We start from the raw sequence: 25,636 nt of genomic DNA, 5'->3' as shown, positions 1-25,636 counted from the left end.
ATTATCAAGTAAATTTGTGCTTTTGTATAATACTATATGTAAAATGTTAACATAGTTTAAACATCGTCAAAGTTCTACAATTACAAATCAATTGAATTTCCATATAATCACGATTTCACGAATTCTAGTAAACTAAAAGGGATTTACTGATGCATATATATATATATATATATATATATATGCTTTCCTGTACTTAAATCATTTGAATATTGTCCTTGAATACATATCAGAGATGATCTAGTCTGAGATCTAATAGTTAAGAGACATTTCACGCTATCGTTGTGATTTTCACCGCAGAAACCAAACGTAGATTTCGAAATCGGAAACACCGAAATATTTCTGTTAAATCCAATATCTACGGAATGAAGCGGAGAATTCTCTACGACTACTACTACTACAACGACGATACCCATTGTAATAACAGCTGATTTATGTGCCCGAAGCTACCGTTTTGCCCAACTCGTTCAACCCTATACCCATACCCATACCCTTAACCCCTTCTACTTTAACTCTACGTTCCATCTTTTTTCTTATACTTTTCTTTTTCTTTTTCGTGAAACGTCTGCATCGTCTTCCATTCTTCGTGATCTTTCTTTCAATACTTCGGTTTAGATATTTCTTATCCATGATATTTGTTTTCTATTTCAAGCCTGAAATTTTTTTTTTGTTTCTTTTTTTTATTTGTAATATATATATGTATATTTGCACATACGTTTGGATGGATAGAACAATGTTATATCCAACGATTTCGTTATAGTTTTTCCCTCTATCCTTTATTTTCTATTCTTTATTCTTAGATTTTGTATTCTCATACACCGATCAATCGTTTTTATTTATTTATTAATTTTTTTTCATTTAACTTCATTTCTCATTTTTCTTTTTCTTTATTTATATTTTTTTTCATTCATTCCTACTATCATACTTTATTACTTTTTTTTTTTTTTTTTAATAATCCGTACATACGGGTTTGATTAGTAATATCCAAACGTGGTTATCGGATATAATATTTATTTTGTGCCGGAAGGTGTTTTCTTATGAAATATTTTCTTTCAGAACTTGAAGCTTCAAGCATCGGATTTAATACGTTAGAAGAAATAAAAGAACAAATATATATATATATATTTATTTATTTATATATTTCTCATTGTAGGTGATATTAGTTTTGAAATTGATCGAATATATTATGAAAAATCTGTCGATAAATATTTCATCATTTTTATTATCATCATCATCATTTCCTAAATAAATAAATGCAATAAAAAAATTTATTTAAAATGAGTTCTATATTCTGTTCTCTTTCTCACACACGTACACACTTTTCCTTATTGAATTCTCATTAAAAAAATGTTCATATAAAACCAATATCATCATCATTTTTTCGCAAAATATTTCAAACATTTAGAAATAAATAAATGCAATAAAAAAATTGATTTAGAAATGAGCTTTATATATATATATATATATATATATATATATATATTTTCTTTTTTCTTTTTTTCTCATACATATATGCACATACTTTTCCTCATTGAATTCGCATAAGAAAAATGTGACATAAATATTTTTTCAAAGACGTTTAGAAAAAGAGGGAATGGGATGATAGGGAGAGCAATATTTCCTGATCTAATGAAATTCTATCGGTAGACGATTGAATACCGATGTACGGCTCATAGTAGACTAGTGTGTGCATCATAGTGGCTCTATTAATTTCCGAACATCCTATCCCTGCTGCTTTTGAGTGCACTCAAGCGAGTAACTTTTAATGACATTCACCGATCCTTTACTTATATCAGTTATTAATCAAAGTTTAATATGAAAAGCAAAATGCATGATTTGTCATTCAATGGAAAATTTCATCATCAGATATACCCACCATTACTACTACTACTTACTAAAGTGAGAACACATATATTCTAACCAATCAAATTTTATCATCAATTTAATATAGGTAATTTTCATTCAAATCCTTTAATAAATATAATTACGAAAAAGGATGTTACTTCGTATTTAATCAACGTAAATACTAATATTTTTATAAATATATTTAATACAGGATATGTACATATGTGTGTGTGTATAATTCATCAAATATAAAAATAATATTAATTGTAAAAAAATAAGATTCAATATATGTGCATATGTGCATGTTTATAATTCATCGAATATAAAAATAATATTAATTGTAAAAAAATAAGATTCAATATATGTGCATATGTGCATGTTTATAATTCATCGAATATAAAAATAATATTAATTGTAAAAAAAATGTTTGTAAACGACTCAATATATGTGCATGTGCATATGTATGATTTTATCAAATATAAAAATAATATTAATTATAAAATAATAATATCGTACGGTTTATAATTTGCAATAAATATTCTTTCTATCTCTCTCTTTTATAAGACAAAGTTATTAATTTGCCAAGAACGTTATATCATTCTAGTGAAAGCTGTTAACACTCCTTCATTTCTAGGAAAGGAAGCTTCCTTTTGCAGGAAGATTCAAATCTTCCGTAAAACAGCGTTGAGCAATTAAATCTGGTTTGCGTCAGATTAATTTTGCACTGTCGTATGGCTAGTGTTCTCTCTCTCTCTCTCTCTCTCTCATTCTCTTTCACATACTTATATATACATATACATATGTATATATAAAATATATATACATTTAGTCCCTTGATTTTAGAGGAAAGTAGGGATCTCGTAGGAACCATGGTGTGGTGTGGTATAACGAAGGAAACGCGAAGTAAAGGTGGAAAACAGTGCAACGGGGTAAAGCCATAAATTCGTTAGAGATTAATCGGTGCGCCCAGTGGAAGTGTCTGCAAGAGACCTACCCCACCCCATCCCACCCCTTTGCTTTTCCTCGTGGTTAAAGGTGAACGTACGTAGGGGTAACTACTACGTGAGGCTCGTACATAACGACGACTTCAGTGTAATGCCGTTCCACAACGTGGCATTACACTGAGCTTTAAAAGAAGGAACTCCAAGCAAATTGGAACTAGGTTCCTACGGGATTCCAAATTGCTTTTCTTCTTCTTCTTCTTCTTCATCTTCTTCATCTTTTTTCTTTTTTTTCTGTACTTTATTCTTGTTTTTTTTTTTTTTACTTTCTTTTTTACTTCCATTAATCGCTCACAGAGATTTTTGATCTTCCTTTTATCTCACCCAATTATTCATTCTCTTTCTCTCTTTCTCTCTCTCTCTTATTTTCTTTATTTATTTTGGAAGAAAACTCATTAATAATATTATATGTATCTGAGTAAAATTCATTTGGTGAATCGATTTAGTTCGTATAACGTAAAAGTTGTGAAAAATGATGATTTAGAGATATTACGTTGTTTTATTATTTATTACTTATTATTCTTAGTCTCGTTTATTTTAATGATGGTTATAAGCATAATTATAAATAATTAGATTATGTACCTTTTTTATTATAAACTAATAACACGAACAATACTATTTTTATTTTTATTTATCTAGAAATTTGTGTTAGTTTATTTAGGAATCAAATTCGATCACAAGACTTGATATTTCAATTTTCTTAAAATAATGATGAACGTTTGTATAGTCAACAATTTACAATACAATGTTTTAAAGAAATTTCTTTTTAATTTAAAAATAAAATATAATTATAATAATCAAGTGTTCTTTGTTAATAAAATTGTTAAGTATTCTAAAAGTGTAATTTAATGGTTTTGACCTGTAAACGTTTAAACGTGTTTCATTAGTAAATTTAATTAATATACGAGTTTCATCAATTTGAAATAACAATTATTTAATAAATATATATGTTTGAAAAATATTTATTAAAATATTATATTAAATATATATACATTTTTATTTTATTTTATATTATATTAAATTATATAAAATATTGTATTAAAATTATATATACAAGATTTATAAAAATAATGATTTTTCTTGAAGTAAAAATTATGATGAAAAAGAAACAAAATAATAATACAAAGAAAAGGAAAAATAAAATGTTCTGTATAAAGGAAAACTTGTATAAACCGTTGCCTCGAGGTTATGACAAAAGAAGAAGGAAATAAGGAAAAACCTTTGTATTAAAGAATCCAATACTTAATTAAGGTTAATATTTTTGTTTCATTTTTGTATAAACACAACATCGAAATGAGAAAAAGCTCCTTTATTAAAAAATATTAATTCGTTTACCATATTAATTTTCTATTAATTCTTGTGGATTCTCAACTCTATGCAATGTATTTAAATAGAAAAACAAAAAACTAAAAAAAAAATCAAATAAAAATAAACGATAAATAATTAGAGTCTCGTTTGTGGCAAACCATTAAATTAAATATTTACCGATATTTCATTCTGCATGCATTTGTATTGAAAACAAGGAAAAAAGCACATTCTTACACATATAGGAACAGCATAGATAGAATTCTCATTGGGTAATGATTTACGGATTGTATTGCAGATAAATTTGATACCAATTGGAATTAACTTTTGTAATGTTTCGGATTTGCATTTTTTTATTTTTTTAATCGTAAAAGAAAAAACAAAATATGTATAATATATATAGAATATAAGATAGAATATTTTTTATATTATAATATAAGAAATATTGAAATATAATATTTTAAGTTTTAATTTTTTAATTTTTTTTTTTAATTTTTTTAATTTCTTAATTTTTCTTTTAAATATTAAAATATAATATTTTGTATATTATATTATATATATTTTCTATTATATATTATTTTTTATATTATACATAAAATAATATTATATTATAATTTATATTAATAAATAATATAAATATAATTATTTACTAATTATAAATAAATTATAATTATAATATAAATATATAATATCAAATATGTATTGTAATATTTTTTATATTAAATTATATTACATATATATTTTCTTTTATATTAGATTTCTTTTTTCTAATAAATAATTAATAATACATTTTTGCTGACTGTATAATAACCATGATAGAAATAAAAAAAGAAAAAAAAATGTATAACAATTCTACAATTTAGATTTAGTAAGCAATCTAATATAAGATCAAGAATAACATTTCATACATTGCTTTCTAAAACGTTTAGATTTCCTTTCTTGTATAGAATAGAAAGAGATAGACAGACAGATAGATAGATAAATAGAGAAAGAGGAAAATAGAAAGGGAAAGATAGAATGAAAGAGAAAGAGCCAAAGCCGTGGAGAAACCACGATTAAATTGGAATTACGAATCGATCTGTTGAAATCTCCGACCCTAAAGTACTTCGTATATCCACCGCGTTGCAATTAATTAAACTGCCGACCTGATTGCGTTGTGCTTAATTACGACGATTGTTTGGAAAACTTTGCTAACGTGTGCGAAGTTTTGTCATTGATTTTCCCTTTTCTTTGTCTCAACTTTATATATATATATATTATCGAAAGTAATAATAATAATAATTATTATTATAAAACATCGATGAAAAGTATTTTTACTTTACTTTACTTTACTCGTCAGATTTAACAGAACATTTATTATTTATGGTTAATATAAAAGAGAAATAAAAAAAAAACAGTTCTTAATATTATCATATTATTATTATTATTGTTTCTTTCACGTATATACACACACATGTGTACACAGGTGGTATTTCATTGGATAAACACGTAGTTGGAAATGAGAAAAAGTTTATATTTTTAGAGACGAAAAGTAGTGTTGCTAGGTGTTGTTGTTATACATTTTGCGTAAAACAAACGGAAAAGAAAAACCCTAGAAAATACAAATGTGTAAGAAGACTAGAAATACTGACTTATATATATATATATATATATATATGAGTTGTAAGTTGGTTGGTGATGGTAGTAGTATAACTGAGGTAGGTTAGGCGCAAACTCTTTCTCACGGCAACGTTATAAATCCAACGTGTGGATTCTTTACGGCCTTGCTGCGGAATTCCGTGACCATTTGTCCTCATTTATCCAAGCAACAAAGCCGATAACGTCGGTCTTCGTTTCAAAAGCTATTAGTAAATTACCTTTCTCTTTCTCTCTTTGTCTCTCATCTTAATCAAGGATATTTTTCTTTCAAAGTATCGTGTTAACGTGGCCGTATTTAAAAAAAAAAAAAAAAAAAAAAAAACAAAGAAAAAAACTACGTTTAAGTATACACTTCCTGACTCTATTTTACCTCTTCTTCTTTTTATTCGGTTCTTTTGTGGATAAAAAAAAAGAACAAAGAAAAATACAACAAAGAATAATAAACATTAAGAAGAAAATTGGATGAAAAATTTAACACTGGCTACTCCGAATGACCAATTTTCATTTAGTCTTAAATTGGTTTAATTTTTAATTTTTATAAAAAACAAATGAGATGTAAACAGTTTACTTTGAGGGTATTATATTATAAAATCTTGTCAATTATAATATTATTTTATTTAAATAATATTATAAAAAATATTACATATATAAAAATATAATTATATAAAATATAATAAATATATATATATATATATTAATATGAATAATATTAAAAAATATTTAAAAAATGTATAATAACCAACATGGTCATTTTCTAAATCAAATAAGTTGCATTCGATGTATTATTTTTATTTTTATAACCAATAGCAATCGAGTAAATTCAAATAAGTTGTTTTAATTATTTTTGTTAATTACATTTATATATATATAATATGTGGATTTAAATAACTGTATAACTCATACAAGTAAGAATAAAAAATATATACGAATGGTTGATTAATAATTTTAAAAGTATATATATATATATATATATATATATATATATATATATTGAAGTAGCTAATTATGCTGTAGCCTGGAGCCTGGAAATAAGTTAGAATGAAAGAGAGAGAAAAGATATGATATGATATTTATTTTAAAATATCCACGGTGGTAACCACTATTTTAACAATTTTCAAAATTTTGATAGAGTTCATATAACAAGTGGGATAATTAATATCGTTATGAAAACTAGAGAAAATTTCGAGGAGAAAGTTTGTGGTTACGTGAGATATTCACAAGGGAATGAGTGGCTGCCAGGAGGGTTGGTTTATATAAGGGTTAAAGAGTATCAGGGGTTACCTGACGAACAAATAATAAGCTGCCGTAAATTAGAAGTTCACCCATAGGTACCTACTTGCTATGTTACCTTCGTATTATTATTATTATTATTATTATTATATTATATTAGTTATAAATAATTCTTGTATTTGTATATTTTCTCTCTAATATTCTGAATTCATGTAAACAAGTAAATATTTTATAAAGGTATAAATATACGTACATATATAAAGTTAGTGTGTATATAGGTATATGCAATATATATATATATATACATTCTAACAATAAGTCATGAAAATGTATTCAAGGATAATATTACCAAATGCAATCAGTGCACTGGGGCCAATTCTAGTATGCAATTTCGTACGTGCTTGCAAGGCAAATCTTTTTCCTTCCCAATCTATCTATCTCTCGATCGATAAATTGATCGATTTTTTAAGAATCTTCATTCCAAAGGAAAGAAGCCCTTTTTTTCAAAGTATTCAACATTATTTGGATAAAAAGTACGTACGTTTCTTTTACAGACTACTGAAAACTTTACTTGAATCCTATCATCTTCTTTTTTTTTTTTCATTACATTTTAACTTTCCTTGTATCGTTTCATGAACGAGGTATATTCGTGCGAATCAAGAGAAAGAAAAATAAAGATAGAATGAGGGTGTCTGTCCTCCCACACCTTTCCTCTCCGATCCCCTCTTTTACGGATTACGAAAATAAACCGGAATGAAGCTACATAACATACGAGTATACTTTGCATTTCGCGGGTTTCCGTATAACGAGCCAATCAGAACTTCAAACAAAGCCGAGTACTGCATTCTGTACGATACTGAGAATCTTCTATTTCGTTTATGTTCATCCTTGGTCGTTGCCTTTATTCTATGACAGTTTCTCTTTCTACTCGACAACCAGAAACTAGGGTAATCCTTATTATTTTTTCATCCTTTACTCTTCTTTCTAAGAATAAGAAAATGATATTTCCTTAGAAGAGAATATCAATGCACACGCTATGAATAACGTTAAACTTTTATCATTTTTATATACATCTATATATATATATATAGAATAACTTGAAAGCTCTGTTTAGAAAGATCGGTGCTTCAGTTGAAAATTCTACATTTTTTCACGAAGACGTTTTATAATGTTGAAATAAAGTTTAGTTGAAAGCGGTAAATTGGGAAAAGTGTAGGATGAGTAAAAGAGGATCGAGGAAGGTTGAGGTAGGGGTAGAGAGAGAGGGTTGACAGAGGTCCGTTCTCAAATTACGTAAGGAATGAAATTTACTCGCTCACGGTGCAATTTCCCAACTTAATGACTCCGATTTCGTAAAATCTTCTTACTTTGGAGAAATCTTTCTAGGTTTATTCTTTTTTTTTTATTTTTTAATTTATTATAAACGTTGAGAACGTAGAAATTAATCTTTTTTTGTTTTTTTGTTTTTTTTGAAAACGTAATGAAATTGTTCGTAAATAATCAATTCTTGTTTACAAATGTATAGTTTTGAATAAGAATAATATTTATGATCAACAAATAATTCATTTGTGAAGTAAGAAAAAGAAATTAGATGAAGAAAGAAACAAATTACGAAGAAATTTCGAAAAGAAAAGATATTTTCTTTTTTTTTTCACTTACCTGGTAGCTTCTTGCAGCAACAGGTGAGGCGGTACCCAAAACTTAACCCTCAGAGCGAATCTTAAAGGTACCACGCCTCCACCGGTCTGCCTTTCTATTGGATTTCTCAAATTCAGCCAAAGTTCTTCGCCTTTTGCGTTTTGATATTTTAATCCGAAATAATCGCATTCTTTGCTGATTCCCAAACAGTCGCATGCCTGTAAACAAATCAAATGTTTTTTTCTTATTAGTATATACATAATATTTGTTCAATATCATTTTAATTGGAATAAAAAACAATGAATTATAATTTTGTAAATAAGTAAACTCAAATGACCTGTAATCCTGCAATTTTTAAATAGATGTGGTGATTTGTAAAAATCCTGTTATTTGTAAAATATATATATTATATTTTAATTTAATATAATTTAATTTAATATTTAATATATTATATATTGTATACTATACAATATACAGTACTTTTGGTCAGTTGGTGCATGTAGGATAACACAAATAATAATATATATTATATTATATTATATTATATTAAATTAAATAATTAATTAATTATATAAAATTATAATTAATAAAATATAAATATTCAAAAATAAAAGTAAAATTAATATAATATTATTAATATGATATTATTATAATATATTATAATTTTATATTATTTAATAATATATATATTTATAAAGCGTTTATTTGACTTATACTCATAGTAAAAAATACTTAAACATAAATTATCCATATTACAATCTTTTTATTATCCAACTTGCAAAATTTTTTCCTTCAAATATTAATCGTTTATATTATTCGATATTCTTTGTTGTTATCTTTATCTTTATCTCTTTCTCTCTAATTCCTTTATTTATCAAAGCAACCTATCCCTACTGGCTTCGATGTCGTACGTATAATTAACCGTTTATCCGGACGTACCGGGCCGATTAATCCGCACAAAACCGCAGGCCGATATTCAAGGGGAAAACACCGACTCCGAGCTGCCAGTACGGGCTAACAAATTGCCGGTCATAATTTAGAAAGTTACTACATGGAAATAGGAGGGTTAAAGAGAAAAGGGAAGCTCCGGAGGATGTGCGAACACGAATACACAAACACACTAATACGACTTTCAAGCAAAAGTTATAATATTCACACTTACGTATATTTTTGTGTGTGTGTGTCCTCCTATTCTCTTTTTGTTTACTTTTGAAAAATATTTCTCATTACTATTATTATTATTATTATTATTATTATTATTATTATTATTATTACTCTGTTTCTTCTATTACGAATGAAATTACCACATAGTTGCATAAATGCAATTTAATTAATACTCAAAAAGAATAATACGAAGTAAATTTAATCGATTAATAAAATGATTTTACGTTAATAAAAAAATTTAAAAAAAAAGTCTAAAAATATACATATATATATATATATATATTGAATAATTCATTCATAAACTTTATATTCCATTATATTTGAACATAAATAATAACATAAACATTTAAACAGATCTCAATTATCAGTTTATTAAACTGTAAATTCATCAAACAAGAGTTCGACTCGGTTGGCTCGAATAATCCCCAAACCCTAGCGAAAGTTACTTCGACTGTAAACTGTTTATATATATATAGGTATATCACATTCGAGTTTCCAAGCCAGCAAACCACCATTTGGTTTACCCAACTGGTCATTGTCACGCTGTCTTGCACTCTGATTGGCTATTGGTATTCCGTAGTGTTACCTTTTCGAAAAAAAAAAAAAAAATAAAACTAAATTTCGTGTACCCTTCGTTTTCAATGTACAATTTTAAAATACAGAATGTAACCGGCACGTATCTGTAATACTTTAAAAATAACTTTTTACCATTCACGTACAATGCGTCATAAAAGTAGAATTATAAATTAGCCTTAATTGTTTTAATTATTATTATATATATTCTAAAGGTCTACACACATTTTCAATTTTATTTCCTTATTACGTAGCACGTTTTTTTTTTTTCATTAACAGACGTAGTCATTAAATTATACAAGCAACGTATGATTCATCAAGGTTAGTATTCAAGATACGTTCACGTTCGTTAGTCATTCGGTATAAAAATGTTAAAATGTTTTTTCCTCGTTTAAAAAGTTAGATTTTAATTTTATTTCAATCAATGTTATTCGATTTTATGATCGTTATTATGATCGTTGATTTTTATCGTGTGAGAGAAAATAAAAATAAAAAACAATAAAAGCAAGTAGATATAAAAGGTGTACGTACGGTTGTTGTATAAATATAACAACAACAACAACAAAAATAAAAAGAGAGATAGAAAGAAAAAAAAGATAAATTAATACAATTGATATTATTTCTGAAATACTTTTTTTTCTTATTTTCATATTTTCTTGCAATACTTTTGATCATACTATTATTATATAAACTTTTATTATTTATACTAAAAATATTAGTATACTTAAATATTAACAATGGCGGGATTTGGTATTTGCGGTAATGAACTTTCGAGTTTCTAACGCTAGCTAATAAATAATATAAAATAAATATTAGTAGGTATAGTATAAACTATATTATATATATATTAAATTATATATTTAATATTAGTATGGTATAAACTTTATTAAGTATTATAGTACAGTATAATATATATATTATATTACATATAATATAATATTAATGTTATTAATATTAATTAATTTAAAATAAAAAATAAATAATATAATGTAAGAAATATAATATTAATATTAATATTATATTTAATATTAATAAATATATTTTATTAATATTAAATATTATATTATATTACAAGTAATATATTATAAATAATAATATAGTATATATATTATACTCTCTATATTAATATTTAATTATACCATTATTATATACTAACTAAAATTATGTTGTATTTATAACACAAAAATCATTCGAATTCATCGCCAATGTTCATATCATCTTCTCTGAACGTTTCATTCATGAATAATTAAACAAATACGAAATGGATAGAATTTTTATACATATATACATACATACATACATACATACATACACACACATACAAATAAAGAAAAGAAATTGAAGGAAAATGAATCGATCAGATGAAAAAAAAGTCTGGGTTGGTGAATGTCGATGAAGAAATAGGAAAGTTCGAACAAAAATTGAAATCCCAGACGATTCCAATTTTGATTCTACCGCCAAAGGAAAAGTTGACTGGGTTTTCTCACTCCAATACCCGGAAACAATGAACGGACCTTCCGCGAATAAATATTGAACTTACAAAAAGGGACGTGAAGAAGAAGGGGTGAAGAAAAAGGGACGACGATCAAAACCTTTCCACACGGTAGTGGTTTCGTTGAAATCGAACGCTCTTTTCTTCTTCCAATCGGGTTTGTTTCATGAAATCATTGATTAAAAAAATAAAAAAAAATAAATAAATAAAAAAGAACAAAAAAATGACAAAAAATATGCTTATTGCATCTAATTATATACAATACGCATTATTATAACCGTACGCGTGCAATAATGTTTGTGTTTTTGGTTGTGGGTTGTGAATGTTTTATAAAATCATTAAATAAATAAAAAACAAAAATATAGAAAAAAAATGACAAAAAATATGCAAATGCATTTAATTATATCAAATTCTACGTGTTTCAATGATGGTTATGGGTTGTGGGTTGCAAAAATGGTAAATTTCTTAAACAAAAGAAAAAAAAATTATAAAATACATTTGATTTTTCAACTGGCTTTGGGCATTATTCGAAAGCAAAGCTTTTCTTTAAAGTTACATCATAGAATAATAATTATTTAAAGAGAATACACTTTACCCCTACCTCCACCCCTCACCCCTTTCACTTCGTTTCTTTTTCTTTTATACATTTTCACTACTACACTCTTCATAGTAATTTCATTTCATTTCTTTAAAGAAAACTTTTTCTTCTTCTTCTTCTTCTTCTTCTTCTTCTTCCTATTCTTCTTTTATAGAAACACACAGCTCTTGTGCTGTGTTGGGAGCAGAGGCTGGCTACTTTACCAAGGATTTAAATTTCTTGTTAATTACTTTCCTTTCTTTTTAAATGCGCGAATAGAAAATTGATCCTCTTTTATTTCTTCACTGATTTTTTTCTATCATAATATCTTTAAAAGTCGTATTTTTTTTCTTTTTTTCTTTTTTATAGTTATAATTAAAAGTCTTTCATTTAATTTATCACATCTTTTTATACAATTAATTATTTGATTATTTTATATTTTATTTACTATAATTTATTTGACTATTTTATATTTTATTTACTATAATTTATTTTAGTATTTTATAGAATAATTTTATACTATAAATATCCTGTTTACTGGACGGAACGTATAAATACATCAAACGTATTATTTTAAAGCTAAAGGTACAAATCTTTAATAAATAATAAAAAAAGCTACGTAATTAAAATGGTAATTCCCCGGTTAACAGAATATATATATGTATATAAATCTATATTTTATAAAAATAAACGTAAAATTGTGTGTGCAAATAGAATTTGAAAATTGATACCGAATAATACACTATTCGAAATTATTTAATCGTAAATATTTCAACAATTTAATTAAACTACCAAAGAGAAATGTGTACAACAACAACAACAACAAAAAAAAAGAAAAAAAAAACAAAATACTGACCGAATAATATAATAATCTCAAATAATAATAATAATTATTATTATTATCATTGTTATTATTAATGCAATAAATGGAATAACATTGTTATTAAAATAGAGAATATTATAAGAAGAAAGGTGAAAAATGTATCGTTTATTCGTGTAAATGGTTAGTTATAAAACGTTTAAACTATTTACGTTTGAGATTAGTTGGTACTTGGGGTGGTGGTATCTTCTGGAAAACTCGGTCACGTGAATAGCGATAAGGAAAATTCACACAGGGAATGAAATACCCGGTTGTTTTTGCTGCGATAAATTGCACACCTCTCTTTTTCACTCTTCTCTCTTTCCCCACTTCCACCCACCCCCCGGAGCTAGTTTGGTTGGTGGGATGAACGTTCGTCGTTCTCAGTGACTTTCAACGACGGTTTAAAAAAAAAAGAAAAAAAGAAAAAAGAAAAAAAAAACGCAAACTCCAAGATGAATAGTTCGTGCTACAAGTATTACTCATCTTAACCTGTTTATTCATCGGGATCATCATATCAAACGAAGTTTTAAAAGTCAAGATGATCTCTTCAACTTACTAACCCTCCCCCCACCCCCTAACCATGAGGCTTTTGTCACTTTTTTTATTTATTTTATTTTTTTTTTTTATAAATATACGTATTTCGAATTTTTATTTCTTTTTTTTTTTTTACTTTTTCTTTTTTTCTCTTCGTGAAGAAGAGAAAAAAAAAATTATTTCAATTTACAAAATTTTTCCGAGCTTTTGGCCAAACTTTAAAAGTTTAAACATTTATGGATTAAACAATACAAAAAATATATAAATATAAATCTATGTTATAACAAAAAAAATATTGCCAACAAACGTACGCGTTCACAAAAAAAAAAAAATAAAAACTATACGAAACGTATACATATTTGATTTGTTTCTCTCTCGTTGATATGCTTTAGTAAAAAGAAAAAAAAAAATAGAAGAAAAAAAAAATTGTGATAAAAATTGAAGAATGGTTGATTTAATTGATCCGTATATGGGGAGTTTAATATTTGCTCGTAAAGTCGTTCATTTCGTACAAACAATAGAGACGACAAGCTTTTTCCCTCCCTAACCACCCCCCCCCCCCAACCCACCAACACCCAACCCCCTGCCTGGTACATAAACTTTGCGCGTTAAAATTCGCATAGACTTTAATCGGATGAAGATCAAAGTTACAGACCGTAAATTACGATTCATATTATCCGATTAATTCTTTAATAACAGCTGATTCTCGATAAAATACAGGTGCCATCGAATGCTTTGATTTCCAAAATCGAAACGTGAAATCATCTAAACTGTAACAAATCGTACATATATATATATATAAATGTGTGTGTGTATGTATCTATAAATCGTGATAACAGATTGCGACTATTTCGTGCAAAATCGCATCTTAATGCCATAAATAATTTATTTTTACCATATATATGTAAATTCGAGTTAGTTCGGTAAATTTTACACTCGTTCATTTACATTTTCAGTTTTATTTTTTAGTTTTTATATTTTTATTTTTATTTATATTTTTATTTTTATTTATATTTTTATTTTTATTTATATTTTTATTTTTATTTTCTATATTTCCTTCGAATCAAATTCTTCTTTGTTTATAAACCCCCATATACCATTTTTATCTTATACATTTTTATTTTTGTTACTGTTGTTAAATATTATTTTCCGATAATATACAGACGTAGTAAAAAGAAGATAAGATTTGAAATAAATAACTCACTTATAAAAAAAAAATTATTTCAAAACGTTCGTTGCAAAAAAAAAAAATAAAATAAAAAGAAGTGAAAAGATAATAATTTACGATATTTTCTCGATAAACGAGTTTTATCTTGGATATTTAACGATAACGATTTGATTGGATTATAATTTTAAGTGATAATAAATATGAAGATCACAATTCAAGCGTGTAACGATGAGGGACAGATTTTAATTACGGAACCAAACGATCTCTCATTAGTTTGAGGGTGGGTAGGCGGTGAAGGTTTGTTTTGAACAGATCGTTTCGAATGATAGTGAACTTTGGTGATAGAAATATACTTTTATAAAAGAGAAATAATTTAAACTGCAGAAAGCATACTTTCCATCTCATAAATGATAATAAAATACATATATGTGTGTGTGTTATAAACTTTATTTATTTCTTTGACTCTTTTTATTGTAAATTTGTTGAAACATAAGTTTAATAAAAGATGAAAACTTTACATTTATCTTACCTAACATATATATATATATATAAATTATTATATTATTATATTTTAATTAAATTATTTTTAATATATTTATTAAATTACTCAATTTATTTTGTATTTATTAAATTATTTATAATTTAATTTAATTATTTTATTGTTATAATTAATTATTATATTATAAAATAATTTATAATAAAATATAATATATATATAAAATAAATAATATATAATACTATATTATAATAAAATATAAAAATAAAATAATTGATAAGTAATAATATATAAAAAATATATATCTTCATATATTATTATTTTTTTTTTTTTTACTCCTACTCCCACCTCTTATTTTTATTTTTTTTCTTAATTTTTGTTTTATTTTAAAAGTTGTTTTTTGTTCTGTGGTATACAATTCCCTTTTTGTTCTAGTATATTATTTTTTCTCTACCCCCACTCCCACTCCTACTTCCACCCCCATTTTTCTTTTCTTTTCATTTCTTTTTTATTCTTTTCTTCTTTCTGTTTTTATTCGTACTAGCTCAATGCAAACGTGTTAGAGACGTGTAAGCGTTGTGTGTGGGCATCGTCGTCGTTGTCGTCATAGTCGTCGACTTTCATAAATATTCAGATGGCAAGGAAGAGACCATTTTGAAAAATCGCCGCTACGATAACTTCCAGAGAAACTGCGAGAGAAAGTAGAAGGGGAGAGATAGTGAAAGAAACAAAAAAAAATAGAAATAAAAAAAAAAGACATGGGGGAGGTACAAAAAAACAAAAAGTATAAAAGAAGGTAGGAAGGTAAAACGCGAAAATGGCGAAACAAAAGGAACGACGTCGAGGTATAGCCGCCATTTTACTTTTTTTCTACGATTTCTAAATACTCGTAGACTTAGGGGAAGGTACTTTGTTCGATTGTACGTTTAAAATACCCAAAGAAATAAATAAATTCAAAAAAATATTGATTTTACTTTGAAAAATGCAAAATTATTATATCGTGTTAAAAAAAAAAAAAGAAAACAAAAACAAAAACAAAGTACACCATCTTTTTATTATATTTTTGTTCCTTCGTTGAAATTATTGAAAATTAGGTTATATAAATTTTGTAAAAATAATTTTCAATATTCTCTGTTTTCTTTTCTTTTTTAATTAATATCCTAAACAAAATATTATTTCAAGAACATAATTTTCAATATTCTGTATTTTTTCTTCTTTTTTTTTTTTTTTTTTTTTTAATTTCTTAAACAAAATATTATTTCGTGAATATCTTTCGTTTTCATTTAACATATAGCGAGAAATAAGAAGAAGCTTCTATATTCGCCACGTAGAAATATACATATATATATAAATATGTGTATGTATTATATATCCTATGCGTGTTAGTGTATACGTGTAACATACATAGGTTTTATAGCAAAAGTATGACGCGTGTGGAGGTTTGTGAACGGTGAAAGCTCGACGACTAAAGCAAACGAGGTAATTTGCATTCGTGCCGTCAAAATTAATACCCGTTGCAACGTTACTGCCTTGGCAAGAATTAAATAAACTCGTTAATTCGACACGGTGCCAACGACACGAACGAGCTTCGGTTTGTATGGTTGACCATAATCGGCAGATTTTCCTGAATGTGTTTCTTACACGGTTACATAACATGTATTACATATATATATACGCATACATATAATAATAATAATAATAATAATAATAATAATAATAATAATAATAATAATAATAATAATAATAATAATAATAATAATAAGTAATAATAGTAATAATAATAATGCAATAATTCGTTAACATCTGAAACAACCTCGTACGAATATATCGATCCATTCTAAAATTATAACACAATCAATCCGACTATTATAAATTTATTATTAATGAATCTTGTGTAAAGTCTGGACCAAACGTTTCTGTATACATACATGTATATATGTACCTATATATATATTGTAGAAATATTTAATTCGTATATATCACGAACTCAGATTGTTTCATACGATAATAGATCGGCTATTATCTAAAATAGTCGACCCATTTAGAAGTTATCCAATCGTTAGCTCATGGTACACACATATACACACAGTTTAGGACATAGTTTCGGGTTAATCGGTTAAATTCCAAAAGCCGATCCCTCTCTTGGTAACCGTCGTCAGGTTTCACCTATTCAAACTAATCGTTTAATTAATTCAATTTTAATATGAAAACAAATATATTTATTGATTGCATCGTGACAATTTCTATTTTTGGTCATTAATTTTAAAGGTTATCCTTTCTATGTTGAAAAAAATGATTATTGACAGTATTTATTTTGATTTGTTTTATTTTTAAATAATTATTGATCGCTGGTAACCATCGTCAGTTTTTAGGTATTCAAACGAATCGTTAAATTAATTCAATTTCAATATGAAAAAAAAATATTTATTCAATCGTGACAATTTTTATTTCTCGTAATTAATTTTTAAAGATAATCTTTTTTATGTTAAAATGATAATTATTTATTCATAGTATTTATTTTTATTTTTTTATTTCATAAATAATTATCGATCTATTCGTAATACAATTTTCAAAGACTCGTTTACTCTTTGTTGACTGACAAATTATATATTTATTTTTTTATTATATAATATTTAATACGTATATGAACAACGTAAATAATAATTATGATCGTTTGAATTTTCCTATAAAACAGAAACGACGACGATGACGATAACGGATATGAATTTTCCATGGGGTATAACGTTTCGACGTCAAAGGACAACCGATGATGATAAAAAAAAAAAAAAAAGGAAAAAGAAGGTTAAATTGCATTTTATACCGACAACGCAACGCAACTAGCTAAATTGCGGTTTGAGAAAAGATTTTCCTACGAGTTCTGGTTTTATTGCTTTTTTTTGGGAGGAGGGGGGGATTTTTAAACTACGGAAATGTAAAGACACGGAGAATGCACTTTTGAACTCACGGTTCTCATTTACTTTTCGAAGTTATAAATATTAATATCAAACACCGATGAACGTTAGTGGTGGTTTCTTCTTTTTGATAAAATAAGCGACTGAAAAAAAAAAAGAAAATTTTTTCCGTTACGATTTTCTACTTTTCACAGATGAAAAAGGATGAAGAAGAGAAGAAGAAAAAAAATTGAAAAAAAAAAAAAGAAAAAAAATAGAAATAATTAAGAACGCTCAAGCTCGAACCTAGCGTAAGAAAAAAAAAGTAGAAGAAAAAAAAAAGAAAAAAAATTGCAACGGGGAGCTCGTTAGGATTCATTAAAAATTCCACGTAGCTTGGAAATTTTAACAGCCGAGCGTGACGAGGGGACCCCCAACATGGTGGACGCGTTTAAATTTCCTTCCAGTTTTTTTTTTTTTTTTTTTTTTTTTTTCAAGATTCACGTCATTTTATTAGAAGAGTGAGAAAATTTGAAAAAGAAAAAAAAATACGTGACGTACGTTTTAACACTATTTTCCTCTTTTTTTCCGATTAATGCTAATATTAATAATAATAATAATAATAATAATAATAATAATAATAATAATAATAATAATAATAATGATAATAATTAATTCAATCGTCAAATCAATTCTATCTAATATTATTAAAGTAAAAAAAAAAAAAAATTACAAAAAATAAAATAGGATGACCAAAATTTGATAGGAGGAAATAAACGTAATTATTTTCGTATGAGAGAAAAAAACAATTATTAACTTAATAATAAATTTAATTATATTAAAATATCATAAAAAACATTTTTACCCACGAATTATAATTTGTATGATTTTATCAATTTTTTTTTTTTTTTTTGATAATTTTATACTCATACGAAAATAATTACATTTGTTTTCTCCTATCAAACTTTGACGATTCTATTTTATTTTTGTAATTGTTTTTGTTACTTTAACAATATTAAGTAGAGCTGATTTGACGATAATTAAATTTATTAATTATATTAATTATTAGTATTATTACTTTTTTTTTCATTACGTTTATATCTTCCATCTCCAAAGATGTGAAGAAAATGAGAAATTACTTTACAAGTTTCATATGAATTTTATCAAAGTAAAATGCGTGCGTGTTTTATCGTAATATAAAATAAAATATCTTTATGTCCTTGAGACACACACATACTAAGAAGAAGAGTATCATGAAACTTTTTCCAAAGAAATTATCGATTATATTCTTACTTTGTACAACGTAACGTCAGATACTACACAAAGTTATGCGTAACATCTATATAAGTACTTGTAGTATACTATTACTTCTACTACTACTACTACTATTATACGAAATTTGATTTTCAAAGGAAACAATCTAGTCGGTATTTTACGAAAAGCATTTTAATACTACTACGAATTTTCGTTGTGTTACTCTCGATTTACGATATACAAAGTTGAGATACCCAACTCATCCCCTGTTTTATTCTCGGTTCGATGCTTCTCGAATTTCGAATTTAAATTAGAAACGTATTTTACGCAAAGCGTGTTATTTTATTTTTTTCTCTCTCTCTCTCTCTCTTTTTCTCTTTGATAATGGCGTTAAAAATAAATGAGTTAAAAAAAAGAATAAAAAAATAAACAAATAAAAAAAAAAAAAAAAAAAGAAAACAACTAAACTTCGATATCCTTTCGTGTTTGGTCGGAATATCGTTCGTTTCGCATCGAGAAATGTTTCTTTTTTCTCTTCACACTTACTCTTCTCTTTAAAACGAAAAACTTAACTCTCTCTTTCTCTTTTTCTCTCTCGTAGCTCTTCGTGTTCGCACTTTACTGGATGTCGGAGATAATGGAGGTCACAATAAACGATTCCTTCGTTTCGAATGGAAAAAAAAAGAGAGAAAAAGAGAGAGAAAAAACGTGATCGACCTACCGAATTTTCCTGCGTTTTTTTTTCGAACACCCTTTTACTTTACGCGAATTTTCTTATTTACCATTTCTTTTTTTTTTCCCCCACCCACTAAGCAATTTCAATTCGCAAAATTTTGTTAAGAGAAAGAGAGAAAGGTTGCTCGTGTTTAAATGTCCACATAAAATAAAATACAATAAAATAAAAGAAAATAAAATTAAATCAACTAAAAAAAAAATAAAATGAAACAAAGGACAAAAATAAATCAAATCAAATCAAATCAAATCACATCAAATCAAATAAAGTAAAAACATTTAAAAAAATAAAATAACGTAAAATGAAATAAAAAAAAAATAAAATAACAAAAAATCAATTAAAATGAAATAAAATAGAATAAAATAAATAAATAAAAAAATAATAATAAGAAAAAAGAAATAAACTTAAAATTAAAATTTAAATGATCTTTTTAAAACGAACTATAGTTAAGAATATAAAAAAAATTTTTTATATAAAGAATTTCGAAATAAAAATCAACTTTGATGTTCCTCTCTCTTTTTCTTTTTTGTTTTTTTTTTCTTTTTTTTTTTTTTTTTGACCAAGAGAAAAGAGATTTGGATATTTTTAAAAGCAAGTTCGAACACCTCGTTTAAACATGTCGAAAAAGAGAAAGAAAGAGAGGAGAAGTAAGAAAGCAAGATCAAACATAAGTGCCTGGTGATATACATATATGTATATATATATACGTTCATATATATTTATAGATTTAAAAGAGGACGCACTCTCGCGAGTCGTACGATCGTAGATAACTTTATTTTTTTGTCCAAGTCGAATCAAACTCTACTTCGAGTGTTCAATTTATAAATCTTTCGATTACGTTTATTATCGTGCAATTTATATTTTGTGCTATAAATAAATTTAATATACATTTTTTTTCTTATAAATATTCTTGAACTTTAAACAGCTTATTTTTGTTTTTGTTTTTTATCAATAAATAAAAAATATGAATAAATTATAGATAAGAAAAAATCATACTGCATAATACATCTTAAATTCTTTTTTTTTTTTTTGGAATTTAATTTAAGGGGATGTTCTACTCTAAGCACTTAAAAAAAAAGCTATTTTCGCGAATTTTTTCCAAGAAAACTATAAATGATATCGATCTAAAAGTTGTTAGGTTTGTTAAATTGAGTCTTAAACTATATAAATGAATTTTTATTTTTTCATTTTAATTAATTTTTTATTGCAAAAACAGTAGTATAAAAAAACTCCTTAAAACTTTAATGCTTTGGTAGCTCCATCAGAACTTGAGAATGGCTTACCTGAAACATAAAAGTAAAATGGTTTTGTATTCTGTATGACTTCAGCTAAAAAGTGACAGTAATATATGAAATTTTTATCAATAAATAAAAAAATGGTGGACAAATTACAAAAAAAAACGTAAATATGACCTTTTTTTTTCATTGTTTTTGACTAAAAATAAATAGTAAAAATTAAAATATAAGAAAAGATTTACCGTCGCTTTGTTACAGCTCATGTGTAGAATATGTGGATTAAATTTTATAAGAATCGGTTTACTGGTTTGTGAGATACGATGGAGCTAGTATTTCAAAACGTAGTTTCGAGAAAAACGCGTTTAAAGTTTTTTTTACTCAAAATCGTTAAAAATTCTTACCTAAACTTAATCTGCGATGCCTGGACCGTACAATAGACCTTCTTCTTGTTCATATTCTTCAATTTCTTCCAGTCTTGCCTTCTTCCACTTTGATCTGGCATCTTTTGAGTACTTAGAGCTTCGACGGTTCGCAGATTCGATACGTCGGTCGTCGCGTCTTTTAGCAAAGTCGATCGCTCCTGGCCCAAGTTTCATGCCCATCGTTTCCATTATCTTCATCACTGTTCGAAATCCTTCGTTGAAGATACATACCGAAACTTTGCACGCAATTTCAACAACTTTTTTGCCGTTAAACATGTGTTTAGGTGCCATGTGCCTTAGATTTGAGGTACTTTCACCAGTCGATGGAACACTTAGAATGCTTCGGCTTGGCATCAGTCGAAATTTTGTGGTAGTATCCTGCCCAAATCTCGTTACGCATATCCTATGAAGAATTCAAATTTCTTCTGACTGCTAAACCATAGATCTCTGAGAGTTCTTTCATCAATTTGATTGTAAATTTTTAGTTTTTACTTCAGGAACTTTTTTCACAACAGTCATTTTTCTCTTCACTACTGTTTTTGCTACAGTTCTTATTTTTTTTTTTTTTTGGCGGTTCGGCGTTTTTCTTTTAAAGTTTCTTCTTTTGTATGAGAGCTTTTCTTGCCTTATTAGCGCGCTTAAAAATATGTTTTGTCACATGCAAAATACACTTCAACTTTTTAACAATTAAATCTTCATCGTATGAAAGATAATAAAGCAGCATTTTAAAAGTCTTGGAGTGTCCGTAGCCGATATAAGAACCGTGCGCGCCAAACGCTCAGGAGAGCGGTCCGAGATAGTAACGTTCAGGCAGCAAAAAAATGTAGTTAGAGACATCAGATCTTTTTGAAATTTTAACACAATATTTTTACGTATATATACATTCGAAAAATGTAAAAAAAAAAATTTAATTTTTTAAAAATTGCAGAGTAGAACGTCCCCTTAATTTTATATTATTTCATTTTATTGTATTTCTTTTAATTTTATTAAATTTTATTTTAGTTTATTTTAATTTATTTTATTTTTTCAAATTTTATTTTATTTTATTCATGAATGCACCGATACATTTGCATATAATTGAGCTTTGAATTTTTATGCAATCTCAATTCTTTTTATTTTCATTCTATTTCTAACCAATCAATTTTTTTTCCTTAACCTAAGTATAATAGTACAATAAAGAAAAATTAAAAAATTACAAAAAATATCTATACAACTTTAAAAGATATTTAACATTTTCATATATTATTATTTCCAATTATTTTTATTTATTTCACCAATCAAAATTACTTCTTCCTTTATCGATGTATAATACTGATACAATAAACATAAATCATAAATAAATATTTAAAAATTAATAATAAACCTTAAGAGAAATATTATCGAAATGAAATTTACAGTATAACAAATCAATTTATATCAAACGAAAGAGAAGAATACCTGTTGCAAAAAGAACGAGAGAGAGAGAGAGAGACAGAGATAGAATCTATCCTTTGAATATCCGTTGAAACGACGAGATCTTAGAAAAGAAATAAAGAAAGATAGAGAAAGGGTAAACAAAATGAGAGAAAGAGAAAGAAACTGTGTATTCATGTGAGAATAATGCAATTTCGAGAAGGTAGAACCCCGATGTGTACGGTGTGACGTTATTAATGCGATTCACGAGTCGTTGATCCGGAATGAAAATCAATTTTCCAGAAAAGCGGAAGTTCTATCCAAGTGAATGAGAGAGTAAGAGAGTAAAATAGAGAGTGAGATAGAAATAGAGAAAGAGAATTTATCTTCAGTGTTAGGCGCGTTACTTCCACCATTTTCGACCAGGTCCCTTTTACATCAACGTTATATTCATACATACATGCATACATACATACATACATACATACGTATCCATGTATTCGCAAACATAAAATACAACTATCATAAAAAATTTTGTTAAATGTATCTCAATTTATCCTCTCCCTCCCCCCCACTCCTTCAAACACCCATTAATATTTTTCAACCAAATATTTCATCACCTTTAACACACAGCCATTTTTTCTAACCAACTATTAAATTCATCGTTAAAATTTTTCTTTTTGAACTATTTCGTGTGTACAAAACACGTGCGTGCAATGTGATTTTCTTTTATAATAATATATTAAATAATAAATATAATAAAATACAAATAAATAATAATTATATATGGAATAAACAACGATGATGATTATCTATTTTTTTTTTTTTTTAATGTTGTTGTTTCTAAAAAATAAAATTGTTGGGGAATGTTGAATGGTAAATGAAAAGAAAAAAAGGAAAGATTCATGATTTACCAATGGCTATTTACTCGAAGTTTACAACGAGTATACCATGAGAAGAGAAGAGCCTAATACAAAAGGGTACAAAAGAAAAGGTGAGAGTTATTAGAAGGGTACAACCAAAGAGAAAGAAAGAGAGAGAGAGAGAGAGAGAGAGAAAGGAGAACATTTAACGAAGTATTTCGACAAAAACGTTGAGAATTTCGAACGGTAAGAACTTCCGAGAGGTGAAAGAATTCGGAGCATTCGCGTTAAGAATTCGTAGGTCCTGGAAGGATAAAGAAAATAAAACAAAAAGAAGAAGAAAAGGAAGAAAAAAAAATAGGAAATAAAGATAACGAAAAAAAAGGAGATATTTCTTAGGGTAGAAATTAATGGAGGGTTGGTCAAGTTGGACGACATCCTTTAGGATAGTAAAAAATATTTTTCTATACAATTTATATAATTAAAATAACTCAATTAACAAACAAACAAACACAATTTACAAATATATACAATACTAATATATTATTTAAAGATATATAGAAAGAATATGTGTATATGTGTGTGACAAAAGGAATAGAAACAAAATATAGTAAGAAGCTTATGGTTAATAATTATACTTAATTTTATATAATTAATAATTATAATATATATATATATATATATAATATCGTAATATATAATATTAATAAATATAATACAAATTGCAAATGTATGCAATATTAATATATTATTTAAATAGAAATAACATCTATATGTGTGTAACAAAAAGTACAGAACAAAATATAGTAGAAATCTTCCTAAATGATTATAATAAATAATTATATAAATCGTATATTAAATAATATCGTAATATAAAATATTATATAATATAACATATATCAAATAAAAAATTATACTCTCTCTCTCTCTCTCTCTCTCTCTCTCTCTCTCTCTCTCTCTCTCTCTCTCTCTGCCTATCATTATTATAAGAAAAAAGTATATTCATTTTAAATAAAATACAACACCAATATAATAAACCCATGATAACAAAAAATATCAATTTAAAATTGATCAAAAGTTGATGTTTAAACTATAAATACATACATGTATATAATTTGACACGTGATATTACGCTGTGTGTTATTACCTCGAGGTTTGCTATCAAAAGTTTAGAAGAAGAAAGTTTTTGATGGTTAAAACAATAAAGAAAATAAGCAAGTTTGCGAATGTTGAAAAGCACGTTTTGAGTGGTGCGTAACGATAACTTTGTTTTGTTTAAAGTTTTGTCTTTTGTGCATACAAAAAAATAATGTAGTACAATAATTA

General features: G+C 26.1%; 1 protein-coding gene across 1 annotated transcript in view; it reads right to left on the bottom strand.

Moving 5' to 3' along the window:
* dnr1 (E3 ubiquitin-protein ligase defense repressor 1) overlaps positions 1-25,636 on the bottom strand; it is a 173,050-nt gene that overhangs the window by 19,662 nt on the left and 127,752 nt on the right. The window contains exon 2 of the mRNA XM_015318045.2: positions 8,676-8,872. Within this exon, the coding sequence (XP_015173531.1) occupies positions 8,676-8,872 (197 nt within the window). The remainder of the gene's footprint in view (positions 1-8,675; positions 8,873-25,636) is intronic.

The sequence above is a fragment of the Polistes dominula genome, unplaced genomic scaffold (genome assembly GCF_049000335.1).
Source record: "Polistes dominula isolate Pdom_NZ unplaced genomic scaffold, Pdom_raw_medaka contig_16, whole genome shotgun sequence".
In the NCBI taxonomy this organism is placed as follows: Eukaryota; Metazoa; Arthropoda; class Insecta; order Hymenoptera; family Vespidae; genus Polistes; species Polistes dominula.
Note: the sequence above shows the minus strand (reverse complement) of the source record. Positions and strands in the feature narration are given on the sequence as shown.